Source organism: Sminthopsis crassicaudata, chromosome 1 (genome assembly GCF_048593235.1).
Source record: "Sminthopsis crassicaudata isolate SCR6 chromosome 1, ASM4859323v1, whole genome shotgun sequence".
Taxonomy (NCBI): Eukaryota; Metazoa; Chordata; class Mammalia; order Dasyuromorphia; family Dasyuridae; genus Sminthopsis; species Sminthopsis crassicaudata.
The window spans coordinates 18,104,609-18,131,878 of record NC_133617.1 but is presented as its reverse complement, the minus strand read 5'-3'; the positions used below and the strand labels follow the sequence as shown (position 1 = coordinate 18,131,878).

General features: G+C 49.1%; 1 protein-coding gene across 8 annotated transcripts in view; it reads right to left on the bottom strand.

Annotated features, from left to right (window-relative positions):
* Window positions 1-469: 469 nt before the first annotated feature.
* GIT2 (GIT ArfGAP 2) overlaps window positions 470-27,270 on the bottom strand; it is a 45,696-nt gene continuing 18,895 nt past the window's right edge. For 2 of the 8 annotated variants that reach the window (XM_074295336.1, XM_074295276.1), the window contains exons 7-20: window positions 25,515-25,609; window positions 24,067-24,112; window positions 23,133-23,184; window positions 22,382-22,454; window positions 21,429-21,526; window positions 20,662-20,773; window positions 18,979-19,121; window positions 17,976-18,125; window positions 13,598-13,846; window positions 11,993-12,082; window positions 7,963-8,045; window positions 7,017-7,205; window positions 1,168-1,231; window positions 470-796 (exon numbers count right to left, since the gene is read on the bottom strand). In XM_074295336.1, coding sequence (XP_074151437.1) covers window positions 584-796; window positions 1,168-1,231; window positions 7,017-7,205; window positions 7,963-8,045; window positions 11,993-12,082; window positions 13,598-13,846; window positions 17,976-18,125; window positions 18,979-19,121; window positions 20,662-20,773; window positions 21,429-21,526; window positions 22,382-22,454; window positions 23,133-23,184; window positions 24,067-24,112; window positions 25,515-25,609 — 1,657 coding nt within the window. In that variant the 3' untranslated portion in view covers window positions 470-583. The remainder of the gene's footprint in view (window positions 797-1,167; window positions 1,232-7,016; window positions 7,206-7,962; window positions 8,046-11,992; window positions 12,083-13,597; window positions 13,847-17,975; window positions 18,126-18,978; window positions 19,122-20,661; window positions 20,774-21,428; window positions 21,527-22,381; window positions 22,455-23,132; window positions 23,185-24,066; window positions 24,113-25,514; window positions 25,610-27,270) is intronic. The other 6 variants (XM_074295328.1, XM_074295318.1, XM_074295295.1 and 3 more) reach the window with 5 other exon arrangements.

Genomic DNA, 27,270 nt, shown 5'->3' with positions numbered 1-27,270 from the left:
TGCCTTGTGGCAAGGAGGCGTCAGTGACAGGAAGAGCTGGGAGAGAAGGGCCAGCCTGGAGATGAGAGACGGGCCCCCTGCTTGCTTCCGAGGCAGGCGACCAGCAAGGGGCCAGACCCTTTTCCTGCCTGGGCTCGGACACTCCAAACTTCCCAGGAAGTGCAGGAACCTGGTGAAATTCTACAAATTGCACAGCGCATATACATGGGACAGAGACTATACAGGTTGAATCCAATTGTCTTGAGGACATTTTTTCTAAAGCTCTTTTCACATAACCAGAGACGACAGGGAGTTGCTGGAGATGACAAACATCGAGATTTTTTTTGCATGTAATGGACAAATCAACCCAAGAGTTGTTTACGACATACTAGAATCAGTAACAAAACTGGCAAAACAGGCACAAAATAAGGCAAGTGGGTTAAATTAATAGTGGAAAGTTTGTTAGAAAACATGCAAAAATAATACTGAGTTTTATTTTAAAAAGTTTACTCTGCCACTAAATTTTTTTTTGTAAAAATCTGTAAAGTTCCATGTCTAAATGTGAAATCGGATCTTACAAAGACTAGAAAACAGAAGAGGCGCCTCAGTGGTTGTTCTCTTTGGTGGTGATGGTCACCAGTTGCTTAGCGGCCTTGGCGATGTCATACGCACACTGAATGACCTGCTGCGTGACCAGCTGGATGTCCGCGGCACAACTGGACTCCCCTGGCAGTGTTTTCTTGCACTCTGACTGGAGTCGGTAGGCACTGGATGTCAGGAGGCGCAGCGAAGTCCTCACCATATCAGATTTGGGTTTCTGAACAGGAAAACCGCAGAGAAAATTCATCAACACGCAAGAGACTAACTGCGAAAAGCTGGCTGATCTACACGCTATCGAGTGGAATATTCTCTCACCCCACAGTTTCCTGAACTGAAGTTCCCTCACGGACCCAGCTGCCAAGAGGCAGAAGATGCTTTCTCAGGGATTTCCAAATTGGATTAAGTTCAGAATGGACCTTCAAGAATATCAAAGACCAGCCCCTTTCATTTTACAGCAGAGGAACCTGAGGCCCACAGAGCATGTGAGTTCTAAGGTCAGAAGGCGAACCACCATCAGAGAAGAGCCCCCAGGCCACTGCAGATCTCTGTGGGCAAACGCCCCAGCAGGACCCCAGACTCGTGACTTACTTTGGGAAAGAGGGCTGCCATCTCAGTCACGGCCACATGTATCCTCTCCGAGCACGGAATATAGCTGCAAGAGGAAGCCACAGGTTACTCAGGAGCATTTCAGAGGGTAGCCCCCAGTGCACAAGCCCGCAAGCCTCCCAAAGCACCCCAGCTCTGCTCCTGCCTGGAAGGTAGCAATTGCTGTGAAGTCCCTGCAGGGCAAAGAATGATTAGGGGCCCCGGAGAGGGTGGGGTACCAGCCCCAGCACTGTCCAGTGGGCCACTTACTCCCTCAGGCCTGGTCTCCTTGGGCAAAGGTCTCAGAAGTCACACAGTCACAGCAAGATGAAGAACAGTAACCCAAGAGCCATTGAGGCCCAAACGGTATTTTTTTTTTTTTCTTTTTTTTTTTTTTTTGAGGCTAGGGTTAAGTGACTTGCCCGGGGTCACACAGCTAGGACATGTTAAGGTCTGAGACCAGATTTGGTCCTCCTTCAGGTCCTCCTGAATTCAGGGCTGGTGCTCTATCCACTGCGCCACCTAGCTGCCCCCTTATGGTATTTTCTGAAAGACGACTGTGAACCTTCGCAGCCCTCTGTGAATATAAATGAATGTGTCTAAGACACAAATGCAGGCTGGCTTTCATTACAAACCAACCAATGGCCTCCAGCACCTGAGCAGTGGATGGGGATCATGGGACCCCTCAGGACAGCACGCCAGCTCCATCAGATCCCAAAGACCTGGACCAAGGGCCTGGTGTGTGCAGAGGCCCGACGGCCACAGGGATATCCCAGCCCCTTCCACAGAGCATGCTCCTCCATCAAGTTCATGATGAAGCACAAAACTGTGTATTTTCCCACATAATTCCAGCTCTGGAGAAAATCTGCTTAGTGAAGAAACACTGGAAGGGATTCTGGAGCACTTCTCAGCACGAGGGCCACGCTGACCTCGGCAGGAGTTGCTGCTACTGGGGAAGGGGACCGAGGCTGGCTTGGGAGTAGGCAGTGCCCAGTCTCTGGGGACCAGTCCCCTTCCTACAGGCCTCCAGGCTGATTCTCTCACAATAAGCCAGAGGATAAAAGACTTCCGGGGGAGAAGCCTCGAAAGCCAGCCTGGAGCCTGAGGGTCGCAGAGGGCACAGGCCTTGTCTGGGATGGGATTTGAATCTGGATCTTGGAGCTCCCTGCCCAGTGAACTCAGCACCATGGAACGTCCCCTGGTGTCCCCATGATGTGGCCTATCCAGGGCAGAGCTGGACTCGGGTGCTGGCACAGGGCCCCAGAACTCACAGGGTCTCCCTTCTGGGAGGCCATCAGGGTGTTTTCTCACCAACAAGTGGCGGCTGGTCTCCCCAGGGCCACGGAAAACACCAGAATACACCAGATTTCCTGCTGGATTGTTCTGCAAGGCTGGTCCCTTTTTTATCTCAGGAAGGGGTGTGGAGCAGAAGGAGAAAGGTGGGTGGTACAAATCTGCTTCCTTTTGCCCCCAGGATTTGAGAGAAAGTCCTCAGGCTTTTCCAGCCCTTCACAGCTTGGCCCCCTCCTCCTTTCCAGTCTTCTGGTCCTTTCCTCCCCTCTCCATGTGCATTGGCCTCCAGACCACCCGCCTTCAGACTCTGGGCTTGGCCGGGGGACTTTCTCGTGCCCAGATCACCCTCCCTTCTCTCTCCATGCCTCAGCTGGAATTCCCTTTCTCTGAGAACTTTTATTTATTTATTTTTAAATTTAAAGCTTTTTTATTTTCAAAGCACATGCATAGATAGTTTTTAACATTCACCCAAGCAAAACCTTATGTTCCGTATTTTTTTCTCCCTCCTTTCCACCCCATCTCCTCCCCTAGACAGCAAATAATCCAATGTATATTAAACACGTGCGATTCTTCTATACATATTTCCACAGCAATTCTAATTTTTAAGGAATGATTTTCTTCAATTCTTCAATGTTTTCTACCTTCTTTTTCATTTGGCTAATTCTACAGAGCTGTTTTATTCAGTGGATTTCTCCTCCCCCCCATTTGGTCAATTGTATTTTTTTCCCCCTGAGGCTGGGGTTAAGTGACTTGCCCAGGGTCACCCAGCCAGGAAGTGTTAAGTGTCTGAGACCAGATTTGAACTCGGGTCCTCCTGAATTCAAGGCTGGTGCTCTATCCACTTGCGCCACCTAGCTGCCCCCACCAATCTTAAGAAATTGTTTTCTTCAATCAGTTTTGGTCCTTTTTTCAAGCTTTTGATTTTCTCTTGCATACCCTCTCATTTCTTTCCCCCTCATAGAGCCTGGACAACATCTTTCAAGAAATTATCAAGGAAAACTGCCCTAAAATCCTAAAATCCTAGGGTAGAATATTCACTAAAAAAAAATCCATTGTACACCTCCTTGACAGAGACCCCCAAAATGAAAACTCCAAGAAATAGTGTAGTCAAATTTCAGAATTATCAGGTCAAAGAGAAAATACTGCAAACTGCTAGAAAAAAAACAATTCAAGGAGCCACAGATAGGACTACACAGGACTTAGCAGCTTCCACATTAAAGGATCAGAGAGCCTGGAACATGGTTTTCCAAAAGGCAAAGGAGCTTGCATTACAACCAAGAATCAAAACTGAGCATAATCTTTCAGGGGAAAAGATGGACATTCAATGAAATAGCGGATTTTCAATTATTTCTGATAAAACAGAAAATTCAATCATCAAATAAAAGACAAGCATTAAAAAGGTAAACAGGAAAGGGGAAAAAAATGTTAATTTACAGGTTAAACAGCAAACCCAAGAACTATATATAATATATGTATTATATATATATATATATATATATATATATACATTATTATAACATACATATATTATATAATAGCTGTATAAAATATATATATATATATAAGAACACAATTAAGATAAAGTCAGATCTAAACAGCTAGAAAAATATCAATTGCTCTTGGGTAGGCCAAGCTAATATAATAATGATGATTCTGCCTACATTGGCTAATATAATAAAAACGGTAATTCTGCTTACATTGATCTACTTGTTCAGTGCCATACCAATCAAACTGCCAAGAAATTATATTATAGAACTAGAAAAAATAACAAAATTCATCTGGAAGAACAAAAGATCAAGAATATCAAGGGAACTGACGAAAAAAATTACAAAGGATGGTGGCTTAGCAGTAACCAAACCCCAAACTATATTATAAAGTATCAGTCACCAAAATCATTTGATACTGGCTAAGAGAGTCAAGGATTATAAGGTCCGAGCTAGCTCCCTGGAGGGCCTCAGGATCAGTCAGAGTCTGGATCAATCAAAATCCTTGGTGTTTAGGGGGAAAGTGAAGGAGGCGGGCAAGCTGCCACACGGCTTGCCAAAGATGTATCCTGGATTCTGGAGTCTGAGTCTCTAGCCTCTCCCCTCCTCCTCCTGCAGCCAAGTGACCCTGACCCCTCTCCCTCAGCCCTGCAATCCTTGCCTATGATTACCTCACCACCACACATTCAGCAAGCACCAATATGAGGAGAGCCATCACATCACCATCTCATCCACGTATATGTTTATAGAGCCATTATCTCACATCGAATAGGGAATTAGTCTTAAGTGCTCTGCTGTCTGATTCAAGTTCACCTTTTCAGAGTTTCAGTCCTCTACAAAGGATCAGTGCAATAACACAATAATCAAGGCTTATAGTTTTTTTGAACAAAAGGTAAAAGACTAGAGCAGAATATGTTATGCTTCAACTGGAGTAAAAAAAAAAATGCAGGGGGAGCAATCCTGATCTCAGACTAAGAAGCAAAAATAGATCTAATTTTTAAGATAAAAAAGGAAACGGGGCAGCTAGGGGGCGCAGTGGATAGAGCACCAGCCTTGAATTCAGGAGGACCCAAGTTTAAATCTGGCCTCAGACACTTAACACTTCCTGGCTGTGTGACCCTGGGCAAGTCACTTAACCCCAGCCTCTGGAAAAAAAAAAGAAAGATAAAAAAGGAAAAGTACATCTTGCTAAAAGGTACCACAGACAAGTAATATGTGTGCATCAAGTGGTATAGTATTCAAATTCTTAGGGGAGAAGTTAACTGAGTTATGGAAATAGTGGGGGACCTTAATCTCCCTTCCTCAGAACTAGATAAATCTAATCCCAAAATAAACAAGAAGTTAAGTAAATAGAATTTTAAAAAAGTTAGATATGCTACTTAGAGAAAACTGAATGGGGATAGGAAGGCATATACCTTTTTCACAGCAGTACATGGTGCCTACACAAAAAGTGAGCATGTATTAAGGCATAAAAATCTCACAATCAAATGCAGAAAGGCAAAAAAATATTAAATGCATTCTTTTCAGATCATGATGCAATAAAAATGACACATAGTAAAGGAACAAAAAACTACAAACTAATTGGAGACGAAACAATATAATTGTTTAGTAATTTTAATTAATTAATAATGATTATATAATTTAATATATTTTATATAATTATATAACAATAAAATAATAATCATTATTAATTAATTAATAATTTAATAAAGAAAGAGTGGGTCAAAAAAGAAAGCACCAAGGGAAGAAACAAGAAGAGAAAGGCATGCACTGAATGAACACCTACAAGCAGGGAGGGCCAGGGACTCCTAGGCCGAGCTGAGTAGGAAGACCTGCATCTGGAGTCCCGGGCCCTGCCATTCAGTGCCTGGATGAGCTTTAGCCCTTGGAGCCTTCTGTGTCATCTGTACTAACTTATACACCTGACTGTAGATTAAATAAATGCCTCCTGTGCTCAATGAAGGGAACTGGGCATCAAGAGACTCCAAGACAAGCTGGGCCCTGGACCTCAAGGAGCTGCTTCTTTAAAGATTCACTATCCTGGAACTTCCCCCTCGATTTCATTTAAGTTCACTTGTTTTTCTGCTTCAGTTTTCCTGTCCATGGAACTTTCCCGTGAGCCAAAGATGGAGGACAGAGACGCTGACCCAAAGAAAAAGCATTCTTCAGAGAAAGAACTCTATTAACTTTCCCTTGTGGTAAGAATTATATGAAATAATATTTGTGAAATGCTTTGTGAAACCTTAAAGCAGTCATATAAATGTGAGTTATTTTTCTTATTCGAGAATTCTACTTCTCAGCATCTTTAACAAGATTGACTCCAGGAGAAACCAAAACAGATGTGAGAAAAAACAAATAATGTCCTGGAACCAACAAAGGACTCCATGATTTAGAACCACAGGGAGGGTTTGTCTAAGAAGTTTCCTCTCTGAACATGGAGAGAAAAAGGATTCGGGGCAACGATCAGATCATCTTTCACTAAGGAGTAACTTGTTTTTGGCAAGAAAAGTATCATCGGTGTCAACACAACTTTATACCTGTAGCAATGTGCAGCCCTGGCATGGCAGCAGCAGGAAGAAGTTCGGGCAAAGTGAGGCTTTCTTCACGTTAAGAGCATTTTTCCCCGGACTTGCCCAAAAGACCCCACCCACAAGTGACTAACCCTGGCCCCTCTACAAGGTAGTGCCATGAGCAGCACTTCACAAATATTATCTCTGCTCGTCACAAAAATCCCCATTTTTGTCCCCATTTTACAGATGATGACATTTGTCCAGGGCCCCAGAAGCAGCAAGAGTGGGGGGCTGGGTTTGAACTTAGGAGTTACGTCATCTTAGTCTCTGAGAATCCCCCTTGGTCACTGACACCATCAGCATCCAGGGCTGTGCGGGAGGGAAGCTCGCCGGCTCTGAGATCAAGGTGAGGCCCCGGGAGCCCCTCGGGCCTCAACAATCCGGTCTCTGATGCCCCTTTCCCACAAGACTCCCTCAGCCAGCCCGGCACAGCCAGGCCAGGGTCCGATTTCAGTGTACTGACAGGTGACAGAGAAGCCCTCTGGATCCCGGCGTTGTCTCTTACCTGTCATGCTTGTTCTCTTGGGCCGCGCGCAGGAGCTCCTGGATGTTCTTGGTGATCTGCTCAGTTTTCCGAATGACGTCTTCGGTGCTGGGAAGGATGGGACTTGACCCGCTGTGGAGGTCTCCCACCTCGGGGATGGCTCCGTCCCCTGGCCAGATGGCGCTCCGCTGCCTCGCCTTTCTGCTCGACCTGGGAAGGTGAGGGTGAAATGCCAGAGGCGATGAGGGAGGGGCAAGCAAAGGGGGCACAGTACTCCCCTGGCCTCTTCCTTCATTGCACTGAGCCTTTGGGGTCCATCTTGGGGCTGGACGTCGCTATGTCCTGGGGTCAGAGGATTCGGGTCTGGCTTTGCAGCCCCGGCCCACCAGCAGCCTCCCTGATCTCCGAGGCCCACTCTAGCTCTCTAAGTTCCACAGAAGAGATAGAATGAGAACAGTGACAGGGGTCATTCCTGGTGTCTCCCCCAGAGCAGAAAAGCCCCATGGCCACAGGTGAAGAGCTAGAATAGAAGTGACGTGTTCACCTAGAGGCACAAGACCCCTGTGGAAATTCAGGCAGAAATGTGGCTGAAAGGGGGCAGGAGGTGATGGAGCCCCATCCCTCAGGGGGACCCGAGTTCAAATCCAGCCTCAGACATTTTCTAGCTGAGTGACCTGAGCCAGTCACATAACCCCAACTGCTCACCAAAAAAAGGAAATACTGATGGAAGAGACAGACAGGAGAGACAGAGAGAGGGTGGGGTGAGGGAGGGAGGAAGGACGAAAGAGATGGAGGAAGGAGAAGAGACAGAAAGACTGGCTTCCCTGGCTCTAGCCAGAGACAGGGTCCCGGGTCCCCCAGACTTCAGAATTCCATCCCGCTGCTTTGGGAGCAGGCCAACAAGGGCTGCCTAATCCAAGAGGCCACGAGCCAGGGCTCCCGCCCGGACTCCAGGGGCCCCGCGTACCCTGTGTCATCCAGTTCCGAGTCCGGCGTGGTGTTGTCGTAGTCGCTCTCTGGCACGCTGTTCTGCTTCTCTAACTTGGAAGCCTAGAACCAACAGAAGAGGGCCCATTATCCGCAGCCGTGCCGGCCTCCCTCAGCCATCTGAGGATGCGGCTTGCCTTCCTATGGGACCAGAGGCAGGTTGACCTCCAAGGATCCAGGTCCTCTCACCCCCAGGGGAGAAGCCGAGGTGGCTCCCTGCTGGCAGGAAGGCCCACGAAGCCCCTTAGAAAGAGGACGGGACTGACTCTAGAACCAATGGCCGACAATTCGGGTCCTGGGGAAGGAGGTGGAACGGATCTCAGGGTGTGCTCAAAGGCCCGCTTGCTTTACTGGCCGAGTTAACGGGCCCGCAGAGGCTTGTCCAAGATGGCGCCGTTAATGTGTAGCTCCAACTTGGATCCTCTGGAGCCCAGCTCCTTAAAATGAGGTCCATGACCCCCCTACAGAGTCTTGTAACAAAGGGGGGATCACAGAATTATGATTTTTCAGGTAATACTTGATTGGTAATCCTATTTTTTCTATATTCTTGGGGTCACATAAAAGGGGTCTTGAGCAGAGAAAGTCCAAGTCCTGCTCTCAAGTCCCCTGGCTTTAGCAGCAAGAGCGTGGGCCTGAGGTCAGGAGAAGCTGCAATCTTTGGGAGCCTCCGTTTCCTCGACTCCTCCTGCCTCTGGGGGCTTCATTACTCCTAACCACCTGCCACATGAATGGGAGTTTCTGCTAGCACTATGCCCTCTGAACTCGTGACCAATTCTGGGGTAAAACCAAAAGGCTTCTCCTTGTTTTAAGCTAAGAGCTCTCCTCTGGAGTTGCTTTTGGAGCCACAGAACAGAACCAGTGATTTCTGGAGTTGCACCTTCAATACACCCTCCAGGGCTGATTTCTGGGGGGCTTGCACAAAGGTCTCCAAGCAGAGCTCCCAGAGGGTTCTGAGCATCGGAGACGCCTGTTTTGGAAGGGACTACACTTGTATGGCTAGACAGATTCTGCCATGTTAATTCTGAAGCGGGGAAATGTCTTGGTTATACCTTGTCTGGAGCTTGCAGTTATTTAGACTAGAAATCAACATCCAGGGATTATCTGGGGAATCCCAATTTGAAATTAGGCAAAGGTGCCCAAGTTTTTAATCAGAAAACCAAGGGTTCAGTCACCATCACTGATTAGTCCTGTCCTTAAATAGTTGTAACCGTAAGTAGTGAGCACCTTTAAATCTATAGGAGAGAAGAAAAATCAAGTCTTGTCACCATCTAATAAGAAGAATAATTTATAATTTTTTTGCGAGGCTGAGGCAATTGGGGTTAAATGACTTGCCCAGGGTCACACAGCTAGAACGTATGAAGTATCTGAGGCCAGATTTGAACTCAGGTCCTCCTGACTTCAGGGCTGGTGCTCTGTCCACTGGGCCAACTAGTTGCCCCCATAATTATAATTTAAGAAAATACTGAATGGGAATAGCAACATCAGCCCTTTCATCCTGCAGTTGGCCAGATGGGCTGCTAATTAGCATGGGAGTGATAAAGTGATGGGCCCATCCAACTTCCCATGGACCCCTTTCTGATCTCCTCTAAGCTGGCTGCTGTTGCCCAGAAGTGCCCCAAACTGTAGGCGACTCCCCCCAAACCAACCCAAGCCTCCCACCTAAATCGATTCAAATCTGACTCAAAAAGGATTCCTTCGGAGGGAGTGGCTACTTAAATACCCAGTTCCGAACAATCTAGCACAATTGTCAAAAGAAATTTGTGGACATTTGCTGACCTCAAGTTTTAAACTTCCGGAGCAGAAGTCTTACTTTTGGGTGACTGAGCAAGTGAATGGCTCCATCCATTAGAAATTTAGTTGTAGTTTGCACATGTATACATATATTGTATTTAATTTATACTCTAACATATTGAACATGTATTGGTCAACCTGCCATCTTGGGTTGGGGGGAGGAAGGAAGGGAAGAATTAGAACAAAAGGCTTGGCAATTGTCAATGTTGTAAAATTACCCATACATCTATCTGGTAAATAAAAACTATTAAAATATTAAAAAAAAAATTAAAAAAAAAGAAAGAAAGAAAAAAAGAAATTTAGTTGTAAGACCAAATGGTAAACTACCGAGATCAGTGCAACACAGAAGTACAACCTAATGTGTTTCCCTTAATGAAACAGGTTTTTTTTAAAAAAAGTGACAACTCTTTTGACGACCTTTCCAAAGTTTTAATGGCCTAATTTCCAACCTTCATTCAATTCAGTATGATATTCCAAACTATAAATGGAATGCAAACAGAGAGGATTTAAATTCTATTCCCAGGTTTGCTCCAGTTTGGATATTTCTATCCAAATGATACTGGAAAATAGGATTAAATTGAAATTATACAATCAGTTCCATCTCCTTCCTCTCTATGAATTTAACAAATAATCAAATAAATGATTATACCATGGGCTAAAAGGTGGGGGTACCCTCCACACAGATACATTACCGTTCCAGGATATGATTCAGCCCACTTTTTGAAGAGGCCATTGCTGAAGAACCCAGATTCTGAATGCCCAATTCCTTTTTCTCCCTCCCAATGTGCAAACAAGTATTCCAATTATTCAGCATTTGATTGTAGGAACGATTATAAGCATGCAGAGCCAAGATCTAGTGGTTAAAAGTGCTGTTTTTTCAAAGCTGTTAATAGAAAAGTTACCTGGTAGCTGGTGCTGGTTTACTTTAGGAGCTAGAATTCCCATTTTCTCTGTATACAGAATCCATTAGACTCTAAACCCATTAGGACACTCAGAATTCTCCGCTATCTGGGCACTTTTATGGCCTAACTTTTCATCTTGGGAACTAGCAGAGGCTCTGCCGGGGCCAACAGCTTTTCTCCCTAGACTAGGTACTCCCTTCTTACTCCTTCTCAAGCAGGAGGTCTTCAGGGGCTGCTGGGGCCTAAAGCACGTGTGCCACGTGGCCAACCTCCTGGCAACGAGCGCCTGACGTCAGGCAGGGGAAGCCCTCCAAGGGGCTTATTACTAGTATTAATATTAATATTAATTAGGGATGTAGTATTAAACTACAACCCTAAACTAGGGCTCAGGGAGTTCAAAAGCAGAGATGCCTACAAGATGGCACCGGTCCAAACTAAATTTCTCCTCACAGGTTGCCCAAAATGATTAAACCAGTAACAAAGCAGCTGTCATCTTTTCTGGTGTCATGAAATTTCACCCATGTCATCATGGATGTGTGAAGACCACCCAAGGGAAGATGGGCCTCCATTTCTACATTTCTTGAGAGCTGCCAAATGAAGGACAGGAGATGGCCCTCTTTGGGGGCATCTCTGAGGGGCTCACTGCCTGAGCCTTGGGCACAGGACAGGCTCGCACCGGGGACCATTCTCTGCTCTTGGCGTGTTTGACCATCCCGAGAGAGCCACTGTGCCGAACGTTCCCCCGGGGTTGACTGGTCACCCCAAGGAGCTCTTCTGGAATCCTCAAGACTGAGCTTAACAAGCTGGAGCCCAAGCAAAGGGACCCCGTGAGAGACCCCAGTAGTCCTAAGCCATCAGCTGGCCCCCAACCCTAATGGTGAACACAGAAAGCCCAGCTCCCCGCCCCCCCCCCCAACAGGGAGACGCCAGCTCCACTCAATGATCATCCAGAATCAGCTTATTTTCTACCGCCTTGTCATCCCAGGAGTGAAAATGGGCCCTGCTAAGAAGAGATAATTAACCAGCAGCCAGCTAATTTCCTCCTGATTATTCTGAAAAGACAGAGATGATGCAGAATCAACGATTGAGGACGACTGTTGCACCGTGTTAAGGACCAAGTGGAAATCAGCCACGTGAAGTTAGAGAAGGAGGCGGGTCTCAGGTGTCGGCAGGTGCGCTGTGAGTCAGAAGGGTGGGCTGTTACATGCGGGGGGAAGGGTGGTTAGCAAGGGGGAGGGGGGGCCGCAGCACCAAGCTCCCCGGCCACGGCCAGTGCAGCCTCCGCCAGAGAACAGACCAAGTCAGAAGGTACTTAACCCTTCGGGCGCTTTCATCCCTTGACCAGGAAAGTGTGGAGGGGAAGGAAGGCAGAGATGAAGAGGAGGTCACAAACGCACTCCTCCCGATCTAAAAGGGGAGAGAGAAACAACACACAAACAAATGCAGGATAAACATTACCCATCAACACAGACCTGCTGAGCTCCGGCAGAGGGTCGCTGCGTGGAGGAAGAAGGCCCAAATGCTCTGGGACATGACACCAGATCTGACCTCTGGCAACACCCAAAGGGGGGGTAAGACAGTCCAATGATGCAGATCCAAGTGAAATCCCATAGTAAAATGCCAGCTTTTATCAGAACAAGCCAGAGAGGACTGTTTCAGGCAGGGAAAAAAGGGGGAGTGAATGTATTTTGAGATTCAATAATTCCAAACGTGAACAAGGAGAAGCCCATTTCAGTCGCTACATCAAGACATTAAAAATGAGAAATACAGGAATAAAAAAAATGCAAACTTTAACGTATTCTCTCTTTTCTCCAGAATTTGGTTTGGTCTCTTATTGATCTCCAAAGTCCAAAGCCACATGTAAAAAAATCAAGAGTTAAGTACATGCTTATTAATTAATAAAATCTCCTCTCAAAGGCCTTTTCCTCTCCCTGACTGTCATCAACAGCTGGACTGAAATAAAGCGGATCTAAATTCATAATCACACGGTTTTATGCCATGGAATTAAATTCATAAAATTAGATACAAACTCAACAGGGAGATTTTTTCCCAAAAAAAAAAAAAAACAAAAAAACTGGCCAGAGTTTAAATTCCTAGTGCTAGACACATCTTCCATGCCTCCAATAAAGCCTGAGGATGTATGATCCCCTTGGCAGCCCTGGCTTTCTCTGGCCTACGGCATTTATCACGACAGGCCCCACAACAACAGAAGCCTCTTCCTGTGATCGTTTCTGAGATTTATTCTTCTCCAAGTCTCCAAAGATCCTAGGATCCTGGATCAGGAATCAGAAGGGACCACAGAGATCAGCAACACTTTCAAAAGGAGGCTATGAAATATCATGGTGCCAATTCTCGGCCCCTGATCCAGGGTTGTGGACATGGTGCCAGAGGACCGCAGCTCACTGATGGGGTCACCTTTAAAACATGGGCAGCCTGGCTCTCTGTCTCACGGTGGAAATGATGACAAAATATACGTTCTCCAAAACTAAAAGGGAGCCTGGAAGCCAGCCAGCCCACAAGGAGCAAGACCAGTCAAACCGGGGCCAGCTGGCCTTTTCTGGAAGAGACCCCCGCCTGGGCAGGGCCGGGGGCCCCCACTGGGTCTGCCTCCAATCCTCAGCTGCTGGAGGATTACTTACCCATCTGTTTCCACATATCTGTCCATGCCCTGGCTAGCTTAACAGACACGGCTAAAAGAGGGCCTCAGAAAGACCTGGGCACGAGCGAGAGCCCCCGTTTGTGCATGTTAAGAGATCCTTCAGAAGCCTTGCTCCTCGACACGCTCCTCCAGCAGACCCAGCCACTGACTGGCTAAGCCTCAGAGCTCCAGTGGGCAAAGCAGCACAAAGGGGGCTACAACAGCGGCGGGGACACACGGGGCGGGGGCACCTGCACCCAGGTGGGGCCACGGCGTCTACTTACGTGTGGGGGGAAAGGCTGCAGTCTGGCCACACTCTCTTCTGGGTAGGCGACGTCCCCCAGGGGGAGGTAAGGTTTCTGACCGGATCCGGTCTCGTACATGGACATGGGTCTACTGCCCCGGGCAGATGGACGCCGCTTTAAGGAGGAAGGGCTGGAGGGGTCTGGGTACTCAGAGCCAGGCGGCCCCTGACAGAGGTGGGTGGTGGCCTGCCTCCTGAGGGTCGAGTTCTCGCTCTGGAGGGTCAGAAGCTGAAAGAGAGGGGAGCAGTGGGACTCTGTTTGTCCGCAGCAAGCAGAAAGGCAAACACAGAACAGACAAAGACGAGTGATTGCGGGGAACCAGGGGCAAGGGCAGCCTCCGCAGGGCTCCCTTTGGCCCCAGGGCTGCGCGTGGTCACCGGCTCTGGGCCTGCTGAGGGGAGGTGGCCCAGAGCCAGGGCCTGGCCTCTGAGGGTCTGCTGGGCCCCAGAGCGGGCATGTGGACCCTGCGTGCATTCATCCACACCACTGAAGGTCACCACAACAACCTGAATTTTTTTCTAACAAGCCCTTATTAATTTGCCAGTGCCAAAATTAGAGCACAGATGCTGGGGAAGCAGCAGAAGGAAAATGGAGATGCTTCGCAAGGCAAGAATGTGAAGTTTAGCCATAAAAATGAAGATCAGCAGGTTTCCCAAAAGCCAACAAGGAACACTACGTGAAAAAGTTTTTATTCCATAATATTCCTGATCATTCCCACACCTTGGCCCTTGTCTCAGAATCAGTCGACCCAAGTAAGGCAGGAAGAAAACGGCCAAAGGCTTCCCTGATGGGGGTGAGGCTGCTCCCCTGGGGACGGGGGGCCTATGAGTCTGGACTAAGCCCCCCCAGGGGCCATTGCAGCTTCGGTCCTTGCCCCGGGCCCAGCCATGTCCCCAATCGGGGAATCCGAGCTGCTCTCGGGCCCGGCCGCTGCCTGCTTTCTGGGCAGGGCAGCCCACGGCAGGGGCTCTGGGGAATCTGGGCCGAGCATTCAGCAACAAGGAGCTGCACCATTCCTTAAGCCCAGCTGACATTTAAACACAAAGAACCAGTTTCAGCCTGCACATTTTCAGGCCTTAATCTCCCCGAACATCTTTGTAAGCTGAGTGGGGTGTAATTTCAGACTTCTGCTCCTAGATAGCAACTGTAGAACCTGACCAGATTTCCCAGCACTGCCAACGGTTACGTTCACAAGCAGACAGACTTGCGTCAGAAGGCCACTATTTTTTTCTTAATCAAACCCGATCAATTTGGGGCACGAGTTCACTTTTCACTTAGGGAGGACCATTCTCTTCTTTAATTAACAGCTTTCCCAAGGGACTGCAAAGTGTGAAAGATCAGACACAAATCCCGCTAGTGTGAGTGAAATGTGAAAATAGGAAGGCAGCTTAGGAATTCAAAGGACTTCACCTAGAAGAGAAATAAGACCAACCCTCTACTAAAAAAGCAAAATTAAAACTTCTGTGATATAACCAATAGTTAAAACGTATCTTTTTTTGCAGCAGTTTAAGATGCTCTCAAGAGCTGACCTTCATATTCCTTCTTTAACCCTCCCACTCCCTGCCCCCCAAGCAATCCTTGAAGGTGCAGACAGATGGTGTGCACAGAAAGCCGCCGGGAGGAGGGCCCGGTCTGGGTGCGGGCTCTGAGCGCACAGGGCTGCATGGGAAGGACGCGCTGAGCCGCCAGCTTGGGCCGCCACTGACAGCTTTCCTAATGGCAGAGGGTGAAATTCTCTCCAACACGGGCACGTACCCGGCTCTGAACCCTGAGGAAACGGACCATCGCTGAAAATGATTTCTACGGCCCCAAGAGGAGCGGTCCTGATTTCTGGGCCCTCCCCAGTCTTAATTTACATGACGTACTTGGACGAACTTAAATAGTGTTTGGCTTGATCAGTTGCAGATTTTGCAACTGGCACAAAAAAATGTACCAGAAAAAAAAATCAGCTGCCCAAGAAGCCAAGATACCATGAGCCCCCCTTTCCAAATGGAATGCATGTAATGAGAGAATGCTGACAAATGGGCCTTTGCCCTTCATATCTTCCACGGAACAGAGGACACAGAAGATTGGCAACGAGGTCATTTCTGGTGACACGTGACAAACTTAAAATGACCATTACAAGAGTGCGCTGGACCCTGGAGGTCAGCATCTGGGCAAATGGGAGACACTTCCAGAAGCCGTGCCCTGCAGAGCACTTACCTGGAAACTTGTGGGTAAGACAGAGGAGCCTGGCAGTCCCGGTGCCCCCCAAAGGACAAGGGAGCAGACACGGTGGTTCTGCCAGGCCCCGAGGGAGACCTTCCCCCTACCCGGTGTTTGATGTCAGAGTCCGACAAGTGCCAGCTTTGGGTGCATTTCCTCCCCCCTGCTCTGGTCTCAGCTCCATCTCTCAGCCCGGGGGCACCTTGGGCCAAAATGAAAAGCCCTGGAAGAGGCTGCAGTCACAGCCCTCCAGACGTGGCCAGAATCTTTCCTAGATAATCGAGGCTATGAAAACCTCCAACTTTACAAGTTCCCTCTTCTTATTCTGAGACTGCAGTTTGAAAGGCACCAGCCCCGGGGCTCGCCGAGCTGCCACCCAGGCTCTGTGACGGGCATTCCCTCTCCCAGGGGCTCGTATGGTCCTGAAGGCCCTTTACAGAAGAAGCTTCTACCCCGGGGCCTACTCTCTCCAGAGTCTGACTCCTGTGCCGTGGAATAATCAAGGGACATTGTCTGCTATGCTGATAGGACAGAGGATGATTAAAAAGATTTGTGAAAGAGAAGAGATACTTCTGCTCCTCTTCCAGACATTCATTCTCTAGAAGTAGCAACCGGAGAGATTGGGATTAAGTTCTAGTTTTCAAAACTGGAAAGAAGAGAAAAACGCAAGGCTTAAGGGGAAGGCACTAAGTGTTTATAGTGTGCCCACTAAGTGCCAGCCCTGGGCTGGGTTATAGTATGTCCTCACTGGATCTTTACAGCTCTGGCAGGCAGGTCCTGATATACCCATCTGCCAGGTGAGGAAGCTGGGGCAGACGCAGCAAAGTGACTGGCCCAGGACCACTGAGCTAGTGAGCTTCCCAGGATGATTTAACCCGGGCCTCCCTGCCTCCTGGCCCAGAGCTGTGCCCACGGAGCACCTCGCCGCCTCGGGTGAGTGCTCAGATCATGAGATCCCTGACTTGCAGGGGGCTCCAGTGGACAGATCTCCCCAGCTTCACCTGGCTGTTCCTCAACGTCACTTCCAAGTGTCTGGAAACTTTTCATGTCCCTGTTTCAGGGACTGGCTCAGAGGCCTTAGCACCGGGTCACAGACCAAGTGCATCTTCCACATGTGAGGAAAGGCCATTTGACCAGGGGTTTATGGAGAAAGGGAGGCCCCTGGGACAGCAGAGACGCCCCTCAGATAAGCAATGATGCGGTCCTGCCCTGGAGACCCGTGCCCGGGAGGCCCCTGGGAGGACACTTCTCTGATCTGGCCTCACTTTCCCTGCCTCCTATATTTAGAAGTTGGCTCTAGTCCAACTGCCAGGAAGGGCCCAGGTCAGAGACGGGCTTTTCCCCTCCTGGCTCCAGCCCAGTGCTTGCCACGTTGCTGGAAGCGAGCTACTTTGGGAAGGACACACGCTGCCCCATCACTAAAGCCCACCAGCTGATCTGGAAGCGCAGAGGCCTGTTAGCCAGCCTTTCCCGCTGACGCCGAGGGACCTTTAGGGCAGAAGCCCAGCTGGTGCATCCTGGTCACTCAGCGCCACACCCATCTCCCCATGACCCCCACACAGCAGCTTCTTCAGGCCCCCGAGCTTTCTTGGAATAATCTGACATCCGTCAGCTTTTGGCAGAGATTATGCTAACTGGGCTCTGTGGGTCCTGAGGCATTCTGGGGGAAGCATGAAATGCTAAGAAGAATCAATCCAATGAAGCTCAAAAAGTGACGGGGAGGCAGCCAGAGACCAGGTCAGACCTCAGGAAGCCCTGGTCCGGCCCGGCCACTTCCTGCCTCTGCCTCAAGCTCAGTCAGGACAAAAGCCCCCCCACCTGCTGGGATCTGGCCACTAATGCCCTGGGGTTTGCATCCCAAACACGGCAGAGCAAAACAGGCACCGGGACCAGAAAGGTTCACTCCTGCCTTGGACACTCAGGACCCCTGGCTGGGTTGCTCCCCCTATTTCTGCCTCACTTTCTTCTTCTGTTAAATAAGTTTGGCCCTCATGACACTAAGGCCTGTGGGGGCACCTGCCAGTCCCCTTCCAGCCCTGGGCCACTTAGCCCCTGCTGTGGCCCCGGGACGCTCTCCCCTCACGCCCCGGGCACTCTCAGCAGGCGCCAGACTACCAGAACCAACTGGGCTTTTTTGGGGTGCGACTGTTACCTTTTTCTGCATCACCCTCAGCTCGTCACTCAGGCTGTTATTCACCTTCATGAGCTGCTGGATCTTTGCCTCAGAAGCCACCAGAGCGTTTTTAACATCCATGAATTCTTGGATGGGGACTGGTCCGTCTGACAAGTCAGAATCCAGGCTCTAAAGACAGAGCAGGAGGGAGAGTCAGCAGGATGACGCAGGCCCCAGGGAGCTATGGGGAAGATGGCCACTCAGCACTCACCATGGTGAGGCAAGGACTGACCGGCTGCCTGGGGGGAGAGAAGCCCAAGCGTCCCAGCCCTGGGGCCCCTTCCTGAGGTAACATACTCGGGGCCCGGGGCCCTGACCTCAGCCTCCTCTGAGGCAGAGCCATTCAGCAGGGCCACGAGCCTTCTGGGGGCCTCTGCTCCCTTCTCTGTAAAAGGAACAGGGAGAAGGGCTCCCCAGGTCAGGCTTCACTTCCGGATCCGTTCTAGAACGGCGGCCCCACTTCTCATCAATCTGGGGCTCGTGACTTTTAAAAAGCAGGTGAGGGAATGCTGATGGGGGAGTCGGGGAACACGGGAATCGCTCAGGAACCGACCGGCTCTTACGGGCTCACTTTACATTCCCCACACCCACCCGCACCTCTTGCTCCACAGGTTAAGAACTTGTCAGTAAAGCAGGAGGGGACATGATTTAAAGTTGGCCACGTGCAGTCTCTGAAGGGCCCTGGAGCAGGAGGACCTGAATCCCAAGGAGGCCTCAGAACCCAAGGGCTCCCAAACCCAGGCCCTCTGCCTGGAGCCTCATGTCCCTGACCCCCGAGGGGAAGCCCCTCAGTGTTGGCCTTATGGCTGCTGGCCAGTGGCCGAGGCAGGCTCTGCCCCAGAACGCCACGGCTCCCCTTTCTCGCTGCAGTCACTGCAGCACACAAGCGCCAGATTAAACGTGACCGGAGACAGAGCTCATTGGTGGGTTTTGTTTCAGCCTGACCCTCCCCCACTCTGTGGGCAGCCCTCTGCCAGCCCACCTTCTGCCTGCTGGCTTTGCTGGGCAGCGTGTCCAAATCTGGATCTTCGTCGGACGCGACACTGTCATAGTCCGGCTGGTCGTTATCTTGGCTCTCCAGGCTAGGCTGGCTGCCGATGGCTTTCAGAATGAGCTCCACATTATCTACCAACAAAAGTAAACGGCGACTTCAGATGGAGAAAGGGGGGGGAGGCGGGACCAGAAAACCCACACGGAGGATCACTGGACTCGGCGGCCCCAGATCCAAGAGCAGAACTCGCTCCAGAAAAGTCCCGGCAGCTGAGAGCCACACCCACGAAGGCCAACTCCAGAGAGGGGGAAAGTTCGGAATTTGGGACAAGAGACAGAGAGAGGCAGTTTGAAGAATGGTGGGGTGAGACCACAGACGCTCCCTGACCTCCCTCCGCAGCTTCCTGGCAGGAGGGTCACATCCCACCCGTAAGAGAATGTCCGGCTCAGGGGGTGCTATCTCCCCCCAGAAAACACTTCATGACTATTTGCAAACTTGAATGAAGTTTGGATCCATCGTGTCTGAAGCGAGGGTAAGAATGAGAGGTGGTGAGGGGAGTACTCCATGGGCTCCTGGTACAATCAGAGCCCAACCGGAGCATCCCCCAGAATGCTCTGGTGCCCCGGGCTCTGCCTTTGTGCTCACCCAACAATGTAATGAACTAGTTCCTGGGCAGCTTGACTGTCAGTCACTTAGGGGAAAGCTACAGCCCCCAGAAATCTCAGAAGTCTCCATCCATGGAAGAATTCATTTTTAGTCATGAGGAAAAATGCTCTAAATCACCACTGATCAGAGAAATGCAAATTAAGCCAACTCTGAGCTATCACTCGACACCTCTCAGATCGGCTCTTTTCAACAATGAGGTGATTCAGGGCAATTCAAATAGACTTGGAATGGAGACTGAATGTAGCTCACACATAGTATTTTCACCTTTTTTGTTGTTGTTGTTCTTTGTTTGCTTGTTTTCTCTTTCTTTCTTGTGGTTTTTCCCCTTTTTAACTTTTTTTTTTTTTTTTTTTTGCACAACATGACAAATATGGAAATGTGTTTTTAAAAAATTACATATAGCAGATAGTTTGCTGTCTAGGAGAGAGTCCCCATGGGACTTAGGAGCTCTCTCCCCACCCCAAAGAGCTGGGGTGACCCCAGGAGCCGGGTTCTCATCTCCCTCTCCTGCAGCCTGTGAGACCCAGCTGGGGACAGCCAGATCATGCCCAGGACTTTTACTCTCACAAGTAAATCTCCTCACAACAGTTTGGATTTAAAACTCTCTAACTGCACTGAAAACCGAGTCTTGCACGCCCATGATGGCCTCCTAAAAATGAACAACGATGACCAGAGAGGACTTTAAATCTCTGTCTTGCTTTTCCTTTCTCACCAGTCAAGTTTCGCTCTTGGGCTAACAGTAAATGTCATCTTTGGAAAGGATGCTGCCGGGATTAGGGATCGAAGAAGACCTGTCTCAGTGGCTGTAACGACTCTGAAGGGAGCTGGATCTGCCACACTAACGTCCTGGGCAAATGTCGTGATATGCTTTAAGGGTAAATCCCACAGGACTGAGGGAAAAGGCTGCGTGCAGTCTCGCTGACAGGCGGCTGCTTCCACTCCAGGGTTAGTCAGGCTCAGCCGGCCAGAAAGGAAAACCCGACAAGCTAAGAGGTCCTGTCCATTTACCTTTGGAACCGGAGCTGGAGTTCCCCTGTTGCCTCCTCTTGGCGTCGCTCAGAATGTCTATGACCAGCGTAGCAAACTCATGAGCGTTAAACCGGGCTAGCTTCTGTCTCCCCTGAGGACAGAAAAGGATACAGAGTGTTTCCAGCTCTCTCAGAGGCTCACACCTAACTTCTCATAGGCGTGGGGCTGAGTCCGGCCTCCATTCACATGGAGAATGACCCAAGCGTGTGGTCTTATGGGCGGCCCCGGGAGTTCTGCTGGCCAAAGGGACCCACCACCCAGAGACTGGCCTCTCCACGCTGCTGCACGGGGACCTTCCTCCAGGCCCCGCCAATCTGGCTGCCAAAACCACCCGGTGGGCACAGATTTCAACATGGCGCCTTGCAGCTAAGGGAGGTGTGTGAGCACAATGACCCACAGCTAAAACAAAGCCCACGTTTCCTTCCTCCCTGACATATATTTATACATATTTCACAAAACTAGTTGCTTTTACATCACCTACTGACTTTTGTATGCAAAGTCAAATAAAACCATTTAATATTTTCTTTTTAACACAAATCCAGAGTTTAATCAAAACCAGTGGTGACAAATTGCTCTGAATCAGAATTAATTTTTGAAGAAAATTTTTGAGGGGACTACTGATACAATGCCAATATGAGTTTCTGGAGTGCTGACTGTAAGGACCCGCTTGCTCATTAGAAAGCCCTGCACCCACATGAAGGACATGACACACGTCTTGGTGAAGAACATCCACAGAATTTACTTGCCTGGTTTCTTGTCGAGGAATATTCCGGATTCACTGGAAGGAAGGGGACAGCTGTTGTTTCAGTTACCAAAGTGCTATGGTTCTGAGTTGCGAGCCACACTGGTGAGAGAGAAAAAAGGGGCAGAGAGAGCCTCTCATTACGATGTGAACAGCATGTGACCCCACTGGACACCAGGGATTCTGAGCTCCCAAACTGGGGTCATGAACTCGGGCTGGTGTTCTTTAATATGCTGTTAACTGTATTTTAACATAATGGACTTCCTGTGCAATCCCTGAGCACTCTGCTTTATGCATTTAAAAGCCTCATCCTAGTGAAATGAGCAGAGCCAGGAGATCATTATACACTTCAACAATGATACTGTATGAGGATGTATTCAACATAAAGAAGATCCAACTCACTTCCAGCTGATCAATGATGGACAGAATCAGCTACACCCAGAGAAGGAACACTGGGAAATGAATGTAAACTGTTTGTATTTTTGTTTTTCTTCCCAGGTTATTTTTACCTTCCAAATCCAATTCTTCCTTTGCAACAACAACAGAATTTGGTTCTGCACATATATATTGTACCTAGGATATACTATAAGATATTTAATATGTATGGCAATGCCTTCCATCTAGGGGAGGGGACGGAGGGAAGGAGGGGAAAAATTCAGAACAGAAGGGAGTACAAGGGATAATGTTGCAAAAAATTAACCATGCATATGTACTATCAAAAAAAATTATAATTATAAAATTAATTAAAAAATAAAATAAAATAAAAGCCTCATCCTGAGAAGGAAGAGGTCCCCAGACTTCCCTAGATTGGTGAATGCATTCTGCATCACACACAAGATTGGAAAATGTCTTTGCTAAATTAGTTTGCTAAAGAAACTACCTAGAAAATAAAACCCGCCTCAAAAAAATGGGCCTGAGGAGGAAGACAGCCCACTCTATCCAGTCTAAATAAGTCACCTGCATCAGTTTCTCGTCTGTCAACTTCGTCATAAACGTCCATGGCAAGTTCTTCAAACAAGTGGTTACTCAGCTGAAACAAAAGAAGAAACATGAGGAACGAGAACTGCCGCGAACAATGAAGTGCCGATAGCTTCCCGGTGGCCTGTTACCCACAGGATGTGCACTCCTCACCAACAGAGAAAGGAGGGAAGGATTGTTCTTGGCCAGTCTTAAAATAGCACACGGCAGACCCCCTGCATCCGCCCGTCCCCATGACCTGGCTGGGGCAGGCCGCCACAGCAGCCCTCTCATTTCCTCCTCCCAGACCTCCTAACTCTCCTAACACGAATCGTGTTGCTCCCATCTTACAGAGTGATGGTCATTATGAAGACGCCTCTATCCTTCTCTTCATCTTAGCTTTAAGAAATTGTTTTGAATTTATATTTATCCATATTAAATTTGATTGTGCTGAACAGTGTCCTAGGTGGTCCGGGTTTGGGGGGAGCCTGCTCTTGACTCCTGACTTTGTGTCCCATGAACATTTAGAAGCATGAACTCAGGCCTTTGTCAGAAAGTGAGACAGGCCCAGATCAAGCAGGGATCCCTGGGGTGCCCCTCCCTCGACGATGACATCACATCACAACACTTGTGGCAATTTAAGCAGCTGCCAAGTCCACTGCATAGGCTGTGATGGAATTTCCCATCTCTTGGCATTTGGTACGACTCCCACACGACAAATTTATTATTAATAGTATACGGAAATACTCACAGATTGAAGTTTCTTCTTAGCAGCTTTTGCTAATTCAGACAAATCCAGGCTGCTAAGAAGATTCACAAAATTAATACAATTTTCAACATGAAAAACAAGCAGTTTTCACAAGCTCTGAAACAGTTTAATAGTTCAAATCTCCAACATTATAACTAATTATAATACAATTCAAAGTGCTTCTATAACACTACTGTATATTACATATAAGTGGGACAGAAAATACAGCAGCTACAGGATGCCCCAATAGAATTCAGTGGCGAATTCTGAGCATAATTAATTGGCCATATTAATTCTTCCCTTCCTGAAATATCAAATGCTGGGAATAGCTTAAAAATCTTCCTATGAATTAAAAGACAAAAGACTCCTCTCAAGCTGATATCTCATTATAATTATAAAATTAATAAATTATTTAAAAAAAAGGGGGGGGAGAAGTTACAGTTTATGAAGTAAAAAAATGAAAGCAGCATCTGCTTATATGAAGGGGACGGGGGTGGCCTTCTGCCAGGAACCTAACAATTTCCGGAATCGCCCTTTAGAAACTGTTAGGGATCTCGGGGCTAAAGAAAGAGGCCGAAGAAGCTCCTGCAGCAGTTATTTTGGTGTGAATGGACTGAGTAGCAAAAGGATCCTCCTAAGAGGGGAGACAGACTCTGGTCAATTGCTTAAAATAAGGATGTTAACTCAGGAGAACGAGGCTGCTTTTTATTCTTAAAGTAAATCTGTTACTGGCATCTTTTTTGCAAACTTGAATTTTATAAATAACTAAAATCTACAATGGTTTACTTACAGCTGTCTTATTTCCAATTGCAAAGCCATAAAAGAAAAAAATGTATGGACTTTGTTATGATGTATTATTCACAATGCCACAAGACACTTACAGGCCACGAGACACTTCACGTCAGTGATGTGTCAAATGTATTTTAGGTGATCCTACCTGTCTGCCATCTGAGGTATAATAAAGTGCTGTCCATTTTGGTGATCTGAAAAAGAAACCAAGCTAACGTTTGTTTTTATGCTTTGGAAACACCGTAAAGGAAAAGTACTCGGAACTTTATGCCCATCAATCCACATTTTCCGATTCCTTTGTTTTCTCACTTAAACTGTCAGGCCGCCATTTTGTATTTCTGAAGGCCTGCTTAGCAGCAGCAGTAACACTCAGGCAAAGCCTCTGGGAATGATAAAAGCCCTGAAAACAGGGCAGAAGAACAGGCCAGGAGCCCACCTCCTCTGCTGACTCCCCTCCCCCCCCACTCTCCCCCCGAGGCTGGAGTTAAGTGACTTGCCCAGGGTCACACAGCCAGGAAGTGTTAAGTGTCTGAGAGCAGATTAGAACTCGGGTCCTCCTGAATTCAGGGCTGGGGCTCCATCCACTGCGCCACCTAGCTGCCCCCCTCTGCTGACTCTTACATCTTAGCTCTTCCCAATATAGCTGGTGGACTGTAGCCATGGGAAGGGTATTTGGAAAAGGTAATTTAGTTTCAGGAAGGGACCTCTCCATGCTTTGACCAAGCAATGGCCCTCGTCAGGATTAAGAACCACCTCTGAATTCATCAAACAGCACAGAACTTCCAGAAGCAGCATTGGGGAAGGAAGTCTTATTCTGAAAAAGACCTTCCACAGTCTAGAATTTCCTACTGATTGTGCCCAACTCGAGCTTTTTTAATGGTGCTCTGGCTCAAGATCAAATGCCTTCCTATATGTGAGCGAACTATCCCTACGTTTGCTGCTAACCATTGTTCTCTGGGTTTGTATGATGCAGAATGAGTAAGAGGCCCTTTCTGTCATGAGCAGGAGCCAGAAATATTGCACAGCTACCAGGATAATCCCAATTGGCAAATTCCATTTTGGAATTATATTACAAACAAGAACCAGGAAAACCTGGAGGAAAGGATTTGTATCATTTTAGTAAATGAAAAGGCCCATCTCGTACAGCTGAAATCTTCCCAGCAAGGCCCGGCTGGCACAGTAAATCTAAGAAAATGAATCCTGACTGCAGGGTACTGTCTCTGGGGATAACCCCCTCCCTCCTCCATAACTAAGAGACACAAGGCTGACTTTTCCCGTATCTTTCCAATAACCAAATCTAAGCCCAAGAGTGGCAAGAAGCTCCAAGTTGCGGCTGGCGCGGCCACTCTCGGACAGACCACTCCTGGCGATGTAGGGCTCCGGCTCCTCTCAAACACTCCACCCTCGGCATAAAATGGTGAAGGGTGAAAATCAAAGCATTATGGCCTTATCTCCTCAGCATCCTACACAGGGCCATCGGGAGGTTTTCGACCACTTATGGGCAAAGTTCCTCCGGCCTCGGCCTGTCCCTCCCGATAATGGAGGAGTCACTGGCTGACCAGGCTCGTGGACGCAGGGAAGCTTCGGCCCACTCACCTGGCCTCCTGCCACACAGGTAGAAGGCGAGTCTGTCCGTGAGCTCATACTGCACCTCGACCAGACGCTCCGCCAGCTCCCGGTGCCCCCCTTGTCTGTCGAGAGAAAACAAAGCAACGTCTGTGTTACCCACAGCTCTCTGGCTTTAAAACACAAAAGGACAAAGACGCTTCTGAGAACACCTCCAAAAGCGGCCCCCAACTGCCATCCCAGAACAAAGAGCCTCCTTCTACCAGGGGAAGGGCCCAGGCGTCCTCCAGTTACAGCCACCTTGCTAAAAGCTGGCCTCCACTAAATACAGGCTCATCCCTCTTCACCTCCAAAAAAGAGATCTGGGGCAAAAAAGCGGGGCCCCACTTCTTAATCATGGACAGTCTATCGTTCCAGCTTCTGAGAACAAACTTGGCCATTCTATCAGCAGGACGGACCAGAGAGGTGCAAACACGAGCCACAGCTGGAGGGAGAGCCTGAGGCCCAAATGGGCAGGACATTCAGAACCAGCCTTTCTGGAGGGAGCCTGGGAGGTGGATGTGATCATGAATGCAGCGTCTGATCCCAGGTGCAGTACCTGCCCCTGCCTCAAGGGACAGTAAGTCTAGGAAGGGGCTGGGCAGGCAGACTGCAGGAGGGCTTGCAGGCAGGGTGAGGCAACAGGGAGCCACTGAAGGCCTTGGAGCAAGAGAATGACAGAGTCTTCCTAGGAGATTTTTCTTGGAGCTGCGTGGATTAGCAAGGAGGCAAAGTGGCAGCAGCCAGGAAACGAGTTGGGAAGCTGTGCAGTGGAGCGAGGAGGCGGCCAAGGGCTGAGATGCCCCAGAGGCTGAGAGCCCCTGCCAGCACGACAGGCTGGGAGGGCCAGGCAGAGGGCAGAGCCGACAACAGCAGCAGCTTCAATGGGGCTCAGGGGGGGGGAGCTAACAGTCACTCCCAGCCTGTTCTGCACTGGGGTGGGGGGGGGTCGGACACAACCCAGAGGTGGTTCAGTGAGAGCTAAGTTGGGGAAACTGTGGCTCTGCTACCAAGTCCCCTGTGCAGAGAGGAGAAGGGAACCCACAGCGGCCAAGGAGACGCTTGGGGGATGGGGGCATCAGGACGGTCTTGGCCAGAGCTCTGGGGGACCCCTCCTGGGCTGGAAAGGAAAAGAAAGGAAGATGCCACAGCAGAGAAGAGGCGGGCGGAAGCCTCAGCTGATTGAGGAACAGGCCGGGCGGCAGTTAGTGAGAGAAAAGGCCCAGGGGCTGAGGGGCTCTGAGGCTCCCCAGGAACCCTGGAGGGGACGCACTCAGCTGAGGGCTGGGATCAGACGCCAGACCAATGGCAGGGAAGTGGCCATTGGCTTCTGCGAGGAGTTTTTGAGAAGGCAGAGGCTGGGAGTTTCCATTTCACCAAAGCAGAGAGATTTCCTGGCAGAGACTGGCATCTCATCAACAGCTGTTCACCGAGATGAGTGGCCCATGAGGCGCCACTGGGATTCACTACGTTGTCGTTGCGGGTTCTCATGGGCCGGGGAGACTCCCCGCTCCCCAAAGACGGGCCTGACGGCCCACTCGCCTGGCCCTGGAGCTCGGACTGGAGAGTGAGTTCTGGGTGACTGGGCGCGCCCTCATCTGCATTTGGGTAGGGGAGGATTCCCAGGTGACAGTGCCTCAGGGCAGGGCAAGAGGAGGCCAAAGGGTGCCAGGCCTCAGACCTCACACCCACAGACCTCTGCCTTCCACTCAATATGTAGCTGGGGAGCAATTCTGCCCTCTGTTTC